Source organism: Capra hircus, chromosome 18 (genome assembly GCF_001704415.2).
Source record: "Capra hircus breed San Clemente chromosome 18, ASM170441v1, whole genome shotgun sequence".
Lineage (NCBI taxonomy): Eukaryota > Metazoa > Chordata > Mammalia > Artiodactyla > Bovidae > Capra > Capra hircus.
Window position 1 is genome coordinate 15,945,542 of NC_030825.1, and position 11,970 is coordinate 15,957,511.

The 11,970-nt window shown below is 54.8% G+C and overlaps 1 protein-coding gene across 1 annotated transcript; it reads right to left on the reverse strand.

Annotated features, from left to right (window-relative positions):
* CHMP1A (charged multivesicular body protein 1A) lies at positions 4,961-11,948 on the reverse strand. Its single transcript, XM_018061918.1, has 7 exons — positions 11,812-11,948; positions 9,537-9,556; positions 7,924-8,001; positions 7,209-7,355; positions 6,825-6,953; positions 6,354-6,541; positions 4,961-6,200 (listed from the first exon to the last, which is right to left on the reverse strand). Exons 1-7 carry the CDS (start codon positions 11,816-11,818, stop codon positions 6,179-6,181), a joined length of 591 nt encoding a protein of 196 aa, XP_017917407.1. The 5' UTR covers positions 11,819-11,948; the 3' UTR covers positions 4,961-6,178.

The window sequence follows — 11,970 nt, forward strand, 5'->3', positions numbered from 1 at the left end:
ATGTCTACAGGAGGGCGCCCACAGACCTGGTTTCTGCGTGAACACGGGGTGAATGGATGGGGTTTCAAGTGCAGATAAAAGGGTGCCGGAATGTTTATGATACGCACAGGAAGTACCAAGACTATATGTGATACACACAGGAAGTGGCCGGAGATTATTTACGATGGACAAAGGAAGTGACCGGACGTTGTTTCTGGAGCACACAGGAAGTGCCTGGATGTATATTTGTACATATATAGGGGCACGCTATGGACTTCCCTGGTGGCTCAGACGGTAGAGCGTCTATTTACAATGCGGGAGACCCGGGTTCGATCCCTGGGTCGGGAAGATCCCCTGGAGAAGGAAATGGCAATCCACTCCAGTACTATTTCCTGGAAAATCCCATGGACAGAGGAACCTGGTAGGCTACAGTCCATGGGGTCGCAAAGAGTCGGACACGATTGAGCGACTTCACTTCAGGGGCGCGCTGTTTTGCCTAGCGTGTACACAGAAGGGCGAAGGAACACGCTCTTGGCACACGCATGGGTCCGCGTAGACCTGGTTTCTGTGGCCACAGTGGGGGAGAACGGATGTGGTTTCTGGTCCACGTAAGGGAGCGTTCGCACGTTCCTGATGCACAAAGGAAGTGCTCGGACGGTGTTTCTGATGCACCGGAAGTGATGCAACAATCTGATTCCGAGCATATATACACTGGAATGTAATCGTGCCTAACGTGTCCACAGGAGGGTGCACCAACATGATCTTGGTGCACAAGTGAGTGTCCACACCTGGTTTCTGGGTCCAGAGTACGGGGTGAACGGATGTGGATCACCGGGGGGGGGGGGTGCCGGGACCATTATTTTTGATTCACATAGGGAGTGCCCGGCCAGTTGTTACTGATACACACAGGAAGTGCCCTAACTTCCAACATTCTTACCTGTACGTATAGTTTCATGCAGTTGCGCCCAACATGCCCACGGGAGGGCGCGCTAACATGCTGCTGGTGAGCACATGGGCGCCAACAGACCTGATGTCTGTGCCTACAGTGGAGGCGAACGGTTGTTGTTTCTGGTGCACACAAGGGCCGGGGTGCCCAGACGTAGTTTCTGAGGCACATGGGAAATGTCCGGATGTAGTTTCTGGCACACACACAGTTCAGTTCAGTTAGTCGCTCCTTCCTGTCCAACTCTTTGTGGACTGCCAGATGCCAGGTTTCCCTGTCCATCACCAAGTCCTAGAGCCTACTCAAACTCATGTCCATCGCGTCAGTGATGCCATCCAACTACCTCATCCTGTCATCCCCTTCTCCTCCTGCCTTCAGTCTTTCCCAGCATCAGGGTCTTTTCCAATGAGTCGGTTGTTTGCATCAGGTGGTCAAAGAATTGGAGTTTCAGCTTCAGCATCAGTCCTTCCAATGAATATTCAGGACTGATTTCCTTTAGGATTGACTGCTTGGATCTCCTTGCAGTCCAAGGGACTCTCAAGAGTCTTCTCCAACACCACAGTTCAAAAGCATCAATTCTTCAGTTCTCAGCTTGTTTTATAGTCCAACTCTCACATCCATACATGACCACTGGGAAAACCATAGCTTTGACTGGACACACCTTTGTTGGTAAAGTAATGCTTTTTAATATGCTGTCTAGGTTGGTCATAGCTTTTCTTCCAAGGAGCAAGCGTCTTTTAATTTCATGGGTGCAGTCACCATTTGCAGTGATTTTGGAGGCCCCCAAAATAAAGTCTGTCACTGTTTCCATTGTTTCCCCATCTATTTGCCATGAAGTGATGGGAGTGGATGCCATGATCTTAGTTTTCTGAATGTTGAGTTTTAAGCTGTATGCGCGGGGGATCATATTATTGCAACTCTCTGTATGTTTCAGAAACTACTGGGCACTTCTGTGTGCATCAGAGTGCAACTTTTTCACTCTCCTCTTTCACTTTCATCAAGAGATTCTTTAGTTCTTCCTCACTTTCTGCCATAAGGGTGATGTCGTCTGCGTATCTGAAGTTATTGGTATTTCTCCTAGCAATCTTGATTGCAGCTTGTGCTTCCTCCAGCCCAGCATTTCGCATGATGTACTCTGCATATAAGTTAAATAAGCAGGGTGACAATACACAGCCTTGACTTACTCCTTTCCCGATTTGGAACCAGTCTGTTGTTCCATGTCCCGTTCTAACTGTTGCTTCTTGGCCTGCATACAGATTTCTCAGGAGGCAGGCAGGTGGTCTGGTATTCCCATCTCTTGAAGAATTTCCCACAGTTTGTTGTGATCCACTGGCACACAGAGGTAATCAACAATTTGATTCCTATGCGCATATATAGTGTCATGCTGTCGTGCCTAACCTGTCCACAGGAGGGCGCATCAACATGCTTTCAGTGCACACGTGGGTGCCCTCAGACCTGGTGTCTGCGCCCACCGTGGCGGCAAACGGATTTGGTTTCAGGTGCACATAAGGGACGGAGAAGGAAATGGTGACCCACTCCAGTGTTCTTGCCTTTAGAATCCCGGGGACGGGGAAGCCTGGTGGGCTACCGTCTATGGATGGGGTCGCACAGAGTCGGACACGACTGAAGCGACTTAGCAGCAGCAGCAGTAGCACATAAGGGATTCCAAATATTGTTTCTGATTCACTCAGGAAATACCAGGACGTTATTTATGACGCACACAGGTAGTGCCCAGACGTTTCTGATGCACACAGAAGTGCCCAGAAGTCGTTTCTGAAACATACAGAGAGTTGCAATAATCTGATCCCTGCGCATACAGTGGCATCCTGTCGTCCCTAACATGTACACAGGAGGGCGCACCAACATGCTTTTATTGCACAGACCGGTGCCCACATACCTGCTTCTCGCGCCCATAATGGGGGCGCAAGTGTGTGGTTTCTGGTGCACACAAGGAGGTACCCGGATGTAGTTTCTGACACACAGGAACTGCCCAGAACTGCCCAGTTTCTGCAGCTCCCAGGCGGCAGCCTGAATGCGATTTCAATGAGTACAGAGGAGCTGACGGATATAGTTTCTGGAGCGCACTGAGGGCGGGGTGCACTATTCTGGTTCTTGGACATACCTGGGGGCATACCGTCGTGCCTCACGTGTTCACGGGGTAGGGAGCGGCGCACCAACATGCTTTCTGGTACATACATGGGGGCCCACAGAGGTGGGTCCCAAGCCCGCGGTGAGGGCGCACAGATATGGTTTCTGGTGCACAGAAGGGGACACCAGGACGCAGTTTATGGAGCATGGAGGGGTTGAGAAACCTGTATGCAGGTCAGGAAGCAGCAGTTAGAACTGGACATGGAACAACAGACTGGTTCCAAAACAGGAAAAGGAGTACATCAAGGCTGTATATTGTCACCCTGCTTATTCAACTTATATGCAGAGTACATCATGAGAAACGCTGGGCTGGAGAAAGCACAAGCTGGAATCAAGATTGCCGGGAGAAATACCAATAACCTCAGATATGCAGATAACACCACCCTTATGGCAGAAAGTGAAGAAGAACTAAAGAGCCTCTTGATGAGAGTGAAAAAGTTGGCTTAAAGCTCAACATTCAGAAAACTAAGATCATGGCATCCAGTCCCATCACTTCATGGCAAGCAGACGGAGAAACAGTGGATGACTTTATTTTTCTGGGCTCTAAAATCACTTTAGATGGTGATTGCAGCTATGAAATTAAAAGATGCTTACTCTTTGGAAGGAAAGTTATGACCAACCTAGACAGCATATTAAAAAGCAGAGACATTACCAACAAAGGTCCATCTCGTCAAGGCTATGGTTTTCCCAGTGGTCCTGTATGGATGTGAGAGTTGGATTGTAAAGAAACCTGAGCACCGAAGAATTGATGCTTTTGAACTGTGGTGTTGGACAAGACTCTTGAGCGACCCTTGGACTGCAAGGAGATCCAACCAGTCCATCCTAAAGATCAGTCCTGGCTGTTCACTGGAAGGACTGATATTGAAGCTGAAACTCCAATACTTTGACCACCTGATATGAAGAGCTGACTCATTAGAAAAGCCCCTGATGCTGGGAAAGATTGAGGGCAGGAGAATGGGATGGCAGAAGATGAGATGGTTGGATGGCATCACCGACTTGATGGACACGAGTTTGGGTGGACTCCAGGAGTTGGTGATGGACAGGGAGGCCAGGCATGCTGCGGTTCATGGGGTCACAGAGTCGGACACAACTGAGCGACTGAACTGAACTGATGGGTTGAGGACTGTGTTTTCTGGTTTGCACAGGGTGGTGCCCAGAGGTAGCTTCTGCTGTACACAGTGGGTACAGGGACATAGTTTCTGGTTTGTACAGTGCGGGGTGCCCAGACATAGTTTCTGTAAAGTGCCTTGATGGTTTGTGAATATGGAAGGGGCACGGAACATCATTGGTGGAGCACGTGGGGCGGTGGCAGGGTGGACCAATCTGGTTCTGGCGCACAGCAGGGGCATGCTGTGGTGCTTCACGCTGTCCATAAGGTGTACACACGGGGGCCCACAGTGGGGATGCATGCAGGAAGTGCCTGGGCACAGAGCATGGTGCTCAGAGGTGGTTCCTGTGAGCTCAGGGGGGTACAGTGGCCATCCAGGTCAGAGAAACCAGAGGGCCTGTCCCAGACTTGGGGTTGGAGTAGTTTTCTCAGTTGGTTCCTGGGTAATTTAGAGGCCTGAGATGAGGAAAGCTCGTACACAAATGTATACTGATGTTGTTGTGCACTAGGTTTGCAGTTTTTAATAGCAGTTTAAAATTATTTCAGGGTAATAAATAAATAAAAATTATTTCAGGGTAAAATCGTAAAGAAACTGGATCCTATTGAGTCGGACTGAGCAGGGCTTGGGAATCTCACTCCTCACACTACCCACCTGCCCGCTTCAGGAACGCATTAGCCTGTCCTTGGGGTTGGACCACACGCCAAGGGTCCCCACCTCAGGCACACACCCCCACCCTCCTCCACCCTCCCACCAGCCACTGAAACAAAGATGGAAACAGTTCTCAGAAGTCAATCTTTTTCTTTTTACTCAGAACAGCATTTCAGGAAAAGGCAAGCTTCGCCGGCTGCCCTTTGATGAGCAGCAGCCTCTGCCCTCACTGTGTGTCCCGGTGGGGCCCCACCCCCCCTGGGGACACACTTGGGACCCTCTCTGGATCCCCAGCACATGGAAGCCCCAAAGGATGTTGAGAGTGTAAGGCGAGGTGGTCATCACAGAAGAAAAACCAGACACTCTTGACCCCTTTCTCTCTGGTCTCACACTACTGTGTATAGCTTATTGTACGGAACACCTGTGGCCTCCAAGTCCTGGAGGAATGAAATGCAGTGAGCCTCAGGAAAGCTCTCCCACATTTCTGTCCTCAAGAGCCATCGCTGTGAGGACGGTTGGTCCGAGGCCTCTGGTCAGCCCCAACCACCAGTGCTCTCCAGCTGACGCGTCCTGTCTACTGTTCCTTCTCTTTTGGCAAAAACAAAAACAGAAAACCCTGGGAGCTTCAGGAAGGTGAAGTAAACTTTAAGAATTGAAGAAAACAGAAACGTGCAGCCTGTCTGCAGCTCCTCTCAGGCTCCCGCACGTCATCTGAACCAGTGCTGCCGCGGGCCCCACTGTGGCTCTCCTATCAGTCCCTCCAGCTTCAAGGTCAACGGCATGGGCCCACCATGCAGCAAGAGCCAGTCAGGGGAGGCACCCTGTTACTACAATTACGGGAAAAACGTCCCCCCAGGAGGGGGAAGAGCCTGAGCCCACCTGGCGGCAGGACCAGGTTCCAGCTGGAGCAGGGAGGTGGGGGTTGGGGAAAGCTGGCAACAGGGAGCCGCCCCGACCCTGGCTGGCTGACCGCTCCCCATGCATCTGTCATCACGGAGTCTGAAGGCCCCCATGTCCATGTGGAGACCACTGGCCAGTCCCTGTACATTTCTTAGCGGGTGGTGGATGGAGGGAGCCTGCAGACTGCCCAGCTGGTTGGCCCGGAGTCACAGAAATCACCCAAAGAAGTCAGAAGTTTGTGCAAACTCACCCTGCAGGGCACAGACCCACGCCCACACTCAGACAAGAGGAAGAGTCCCAGGGCTGGCAGGTGAGAGGCTGGGAGCAGCAGGGGCCAGTGCTGCCGCAGGCTGTAGGCTCGCTCGGCAGAAAGGCCAGACCAGAGGGAAGGGGAGGCGGCGGCCTTCCCGGCCTTCCCCCAGGCCAGGAAGGGGCGCTGGTGCGGGCTCTGCTAATTCCTCAGGGCGGCCAACCTGTAAACAACAACAGGACCCTCTGAGGCCCCGCAACAGCACCCTCCACCTCTTCCAGGCCGTCCTAGTTGCCTTCCTCCCCTTCTGTCGTGAGCGGCCTGATGCCCCCCACCCCCACGCACACACGGGGCTGGGTTTCTCCGCCCCGCCCACCTCCGGGACAGCTGGTCCTCCTGGCTGCGCACGGAGCTCTCGCCCACAGCAGAGGCACCCTCGGGCAGCTGGCTGAGCTGGTCCAGCACCTCCAGGCCGTTCTCCTCCGCGATCTGCAGGATGAGGCTGTCCACCTGTTCCTGTGGCGTGGTCAGCGTGGTGGCCGAGCTCATGGAGTCTTCCATCACCTGAGGGTCGAGTGCTGGGCAGTCAGGGCGCCCCAGGGCTCCCTCTGTCCCTCCAGGCCTTTCTGGCACTCTCCCCAGCGCACACTATCCAGAGTGCTGGGTCCGGGGCACAGCTGCCTGCAGGGTACCCACCCCGGGCCCGGGCCCGGGCCCCCTCTCCCCTGCTGGACCTCTGTGGACTGGTCTGGACTCCACACAAGGAACCAGGCTCCCGGAGGGTGACTGCCCCAGGGGGAGGGAGGGAGCAGACGCGGCCATCACCGGCACACTTGGGCGCACGTACCGACGTGTGTACATCCAGGTTCTGCACCTGCTGCTCGAACCTATCCATCACTGCAGAGACCTTCTGCAGGTCCATGGTGCTAAGCGCCCGGTCCAGGGCTTTGGTCACCTGCGCCATGTTCTTGGTCACCTGCGGAGGCAGCAATGAGGTGGGCAGGGCCCTCAGGCCCCAGGGGTCCCTGCATGGCACGTCCGCAGATGACACTGTCGATGGAAGAATGGACAGGAGGAGACCCAGGCCGTGACACTTAAAAGCCTTCGGGGCGTGTCTCACACTCTGGCGCTTGCCTGACTGTAGAGAGGGAATCCTGGGGTGACCCCAGTCCCAGCTGCACCCTCAACTCCGCCAGCAGGAGCCGGCCGCGTCCCCTGGCCAAGCACTCACCCCCTTCATGGTCACGGCTGTCTGCACCTTAGACGCCACGGCATCCACGCGGGATGCCATGCGGAGCCAATTCACACCTTCGTTCTTTTTGCGGATGGCGTTCTCAGCGTACACACGTGCACACTCTACATTCTTCTGCTGAAGAGCCTGAAATTCAGGAGATGCCAGCTGAGGTCCCGTCCTGGCCTGTCCTGGGACTCTGGTGTTTGGGGGGCGGCCCCTTCGCAGCCTCTCCCCAGGGGTTCTCCTCAGAAATGTCTCAGGAGTGAGGGTACCTAGGACCAGGGCCCCAACCGGCCCCCAGAGAGGATCAGACAAAAGCAAGCCAAGCCCAAAGACCATGGCTGCCTTTCCAGGTGTCCTCTCCACTGCCATGCCCGGCCCCCTCCGCTCCTCCTGGGTCACACACAGAATCTGTCCACCTGGAAGAGGCAGAGCTGGGAAGGCCAGCATGGCCAGTGCTGACCCTCCGGGGCACAAGGCTTTAGACCGCATGGTCGGCTGCATTCCCTTTCTTCCCCAGGGCACCAGATCACTCAGACTGGCCAAGACCCCAGGAGCTACTGCAGCCACTCAACGGCTGTAACCAGTGGCTACAAGCAAGTCCCCCAAGAGCGTGGGCGACCCCAGGAGCCTCCAGCCTCACCCCGCCCCACGGAGGGTCAGAGCACAGGACCAGCAGGATGGCCCGGCCAGCATCAGGGCCCACACTCACCTTCTTCACCTTGGCCTGCTCTGCCTTGGAGTCCTTCTCCGCCTTCTTGGCCAGCTTCTCCAGCTGCTTTGCTGTGAACTGAGGTAAGGAGGCTGGGTCACAGCATCAGCCTGCCTGGCCCACTCCCCAACCTCCTGGGCCTCAAGTCCACCCGAGGGACTGCCGCCTCTGCTGGACAATCCGCTCCCCTCCCAGCATCCTGTCCATGGGCTATGCCTGCAACTGCCTTCCCTCCACACACAGGCTGGCTGCTGGGGCCTTGGCCCCACCTTCCAGCCTGTTCCACGTAACAGTAGCTGGGGGCCTGTTGAGAAACTGCCCACGGGCCTCACCAGTGTAAACCCCTCCCTCTCTGATCTCCTCCTGCCGTCTGGCTGTGAAGCAAACAGCTGAACGCCTTGGGTCTGAGCCTCAGGCCGACGTGTGCCCTGCTCCCCTGGTCTGGCCCATTTAGGTCACCGGCTCCCTAACTGCAGGCTCATGGCCACAGGGCGCTCTCTCCAAAGTCAACCCACTTCCTGGTCATCAAACTCAATCCTGAGAGGCCTTTAAATCCACATCTGCATCGCCTGACCCCTGGACTATTCTCTCTTCCTGCACTGTCCAATCCAGTAGGCACTAGACACATGTGGCTACTTAAGTTTAAATTACTTGAAATTAAATAAAACATCACTTCCTTGGTCCTGGGAGCCCCACTCCAGGTGCCCAGTGTGGCTGGCATCAGGTGTCGCTATGCACAGCTACCTGGGCCGGTGCAGCCCTTCTCCTGCCCCAGCCGCCAGGGCCCCTCCCGAGGCGGCTCCTCGGCCTCCTGTGTCCAGCCTTGCCCGGCGCCCCCACCCCATGCACAGCCTGAAGTACACACTGGGCCACCATCTACTGCTACTTAACAAGGTCCATTCCTCTGGCCAGGGGCCCTGGGACTCACCAGTCAGCTCCAACACGGAGCCCCTGGCGTGACCTCACACACCTCAGCCCTGGTCAGAGTGGCCCCCAGGCCTCTGCTGACTGGAAGCTGGCAGGGAGAAGGCTCAGATGAGTCAGGGGAACAAGTAGCCTCCCAGAGGCCAGCAGTGTTCTCTCAGCCAGTGTCACCTGGGATTTCCCATTGTAGAGAAAAGGTTTCTTGTGTGTCTACCTTCTGTCCTCCGTTCCTCAGGGAAAAGTCCAGGTGGTCCTGACCTGGGAATCTGGTCTGGAGGCCACAGGGCTGAGCCAGTGCAGCTGCTACAGTCGGGACCAGACAACCTCACTCCCTTGCCCTTCAGAGCCCGCATGGCTGTTCCCTCTGAGGGACTAAGGAACTCTGACAGAGCCTGCCAACACCACCGCAGGCAGGAGGGACACTCGCCGCCAGAAAGAATGCTGTCCCGTGTGTGACTCTGAAGGATGTGAGGCCACCATTTTAAACAACTCACGGAACATTTTCGGGATGCACACCCTCATGGATGAGTCCAAGTGACCCACTTCTGCTCAGCCCAAGAAAAGCCAGCAAGGCGTGTCCCTGACCCCTCAGTCATCAGTCTGGCTGAGCACCAAGTGTGACTCGTACCATCTGTCCCCACTGACAACCACTGGGAGAGGGTCAGGGTGAAAGGTTGATCAGCACATACCTTCAGCTGGAACAGGGTGTCTGCAAAGAGAGATGATTAAGATGGTGAGGAATGTGAGGAGCAGCACCCCTAGCTGATGGGGTCACCACCTCCCCTGAATGTGAAGAGCTGGCATAGAACTGGGGCCTGCAGGGAGGCCCACTCACACCAGCTTGGCACCTCCTTAGCCACAAAGCTTGGGCAATGAGAGAGTTTCCCTGACCCTCTGACACCTCTAGGAAACACCTGGACGGCACCAGCTGACCCTAAGGGTATGAGTGCAGCCTACAGTGAAAACTCAGTATGGTCTGCAATCAGTGGAGCTTTACAAAGGACCCTTGGGAGTTCTCCCCACTCTAGTAACATTTACTACTTATTGTTGTTCAGTTGCTAAGTCTTGTCTGACTCTTTGCAACTCCATGGACTGCAGCACGCCAGGCTTCCTGTCCTTGACTATCTCCTGGAGTTTGCTCAAACTCATGACCACTGAGTTGGTAGTGCTATTTAACCATCTCATCCTCTGCCACTCCTTCTCCTTTTGCCCTCGATCTTTCCCAGTCTCAGGGTCTTTTCCAGTGAATTAGCTCTTCACATCAGGTGGCCAGAGTATTGGAGCTTCAGCTTTAGCATCAGTCCTTCCAATGAATATTCAGGGTTGATTTCCTTTAGGATTGCCTGGTTTGATCTTGCAGTCGAAGGGACCCTCAAGAGTTCTCCAGCACCACAGTTCAAAAGCATCTTCAGTGCTCAGCCTTCTTTATGGTCCAACTCTCACATCTGTACATAACTACTAGAAAAACCATACCTTTGACTAGAAGGACCTTTGTTGGCAAAGTGATGTCTCTACTTGTTAACAGTTTGTCATAGCTTTTCTTTCAAGGAGCAAGTGTCTTTTAATTCCATGGCTGCAGTCACCATCTGCAGTGATTTTGGAGCCCAAGAAAATAGTACTTGACAGTCTGTTTTTCATGGATAAAAACAGCAGAGTAATGATTCTTAAGTTGTAAAAGAGCTGGCCCACAGAGACCACTCTCCATGGGAGCTGCCATTTCTGAGCCATCAAATCTGCAATGACCAACCGGAGACGTGCATGTGCGCACATGTCACTGGCAAAGTCCCTTGGTATCTGAATTTGCCACTCACCCAAACTCAAGAGCTAGGTAGTTTGGGGTTCATCTTAAAACTATCTCAGTGTATCCCATTCCTAAATTTGGGAAATGATTCTTGAAACTGTTTACCACACTAGCCCAGAATGAAGAAACAAAATCCTAGAACCAGAATCCAGACCCATAAAGGCAGGTGAAGGCTCCCAGCCAAGAGCTCCCCTGGGCCCTGTGCATCTGCCACCCATGAGCTCAGGCCCTGGGCAAGGCCAGGTCGTCTGTGCATCTAGAGCAGGCGGCAGGCAGTGTGCTTCCTGCGGGGACAGCAAGGCTGTGTTGAGTGTGGCCCAGACTAGGGTGGGAGGGACAGACTCCACAGGGCAAAACCTGGCCCTGGAGAAAAGGGATATGGGAAAACAATTCCCTGGGGAGCTGAAGCTGAGTGCGAAGGCAAAACCCAATGTGTGTGTGCTGGGCATTGGGGTGGGGTGCGTTCATCTCTCTGAGGCAATCTGTGTAGAATTTCCTTCTCAACAATGACGTTCCACCTCTCTGTCACACCAGCACTGAAATATTCTAGCAAATGTACCTATCTTCACTTTATCACAGATGCTTCCTGTTCCTAGGCAGAGCAGAGCAGAGAGCCCTGAGGTGGTACTGCTGGCAGTGGAGGACCAGACGGACGACCAAGCCGCCTGGGGCCTGCGCCTGCACGGACTCCCTCCCAACCTCTGTTTTCCCATCTGCGGAATGAGATGATACGGTTCCTACCTCAAGAACTTCTGTGCCTGTACCTAATGAGGAATTTTTGTTTTAGCTCTTATTTCTCTTGATAGTGTTCTGGGGACACTGGTACAATTGCCTCCTTTTCGGGTGCCCTCTGACCCGGAATCCCAGGGCCCAAAAGCCTGATGTCCCTCACCAGTACAGCAGCTTGGCAAGCGGAGGGTGGGGCGGGGGCAGGGGCAGCCGGTCGCTGGGGAGAGCCGGAGAAGTGGGCGGGGATCAGGGAAGGGGCTCTGGTATCCGAGTTCTGGGTCGAGGTCCCGGGTTATGGGGTCGGGGACTGGGGTCCCAGGTTCAGGCCCCAGAGTCCGGGGTCGGGTTTCAGGGTCTGGGATCGAGGCCAGGGGCACCCGCCTAAGCCCCGCCCGCCCCGCCCCGTGCAGCCCCGGAGGGCGGCGGCCTCTCACCGTCCATGGCTGGTCCGGGAGCGGCAGGCCTGGGGAAGACAGACCGACAGAATCTTCCAGCGGCGTCAACAGAACCGACCCCGGCTGGCGAGCGGACCGGAGGGCGGGTGGGCACTTCCGGGTCGCACCTATTTCCGGCTGCTGGACGCTCTCGCGAGA

Excerpts from the sequence above, each read along its gene's own strand:
- CHMP1A (XM_018061918.1), bottom strand. Across the intron at positions 6,954-7,208 it reads CAGCCGTGACCATGAAGGGG|GTGACCAAGAACATGGCGCA; the intron begins GTGAGTGCTTGG and ends CTGCCTCCGCAG. Across the intron at positions 6,201-6,353 it reads GAGGACCAGCTGTCCCGGAG|GTTGGCCGCCCTGAGGAATT; the intron begins GTGGGCGGGGCG and ends TGTTGTTTACAG.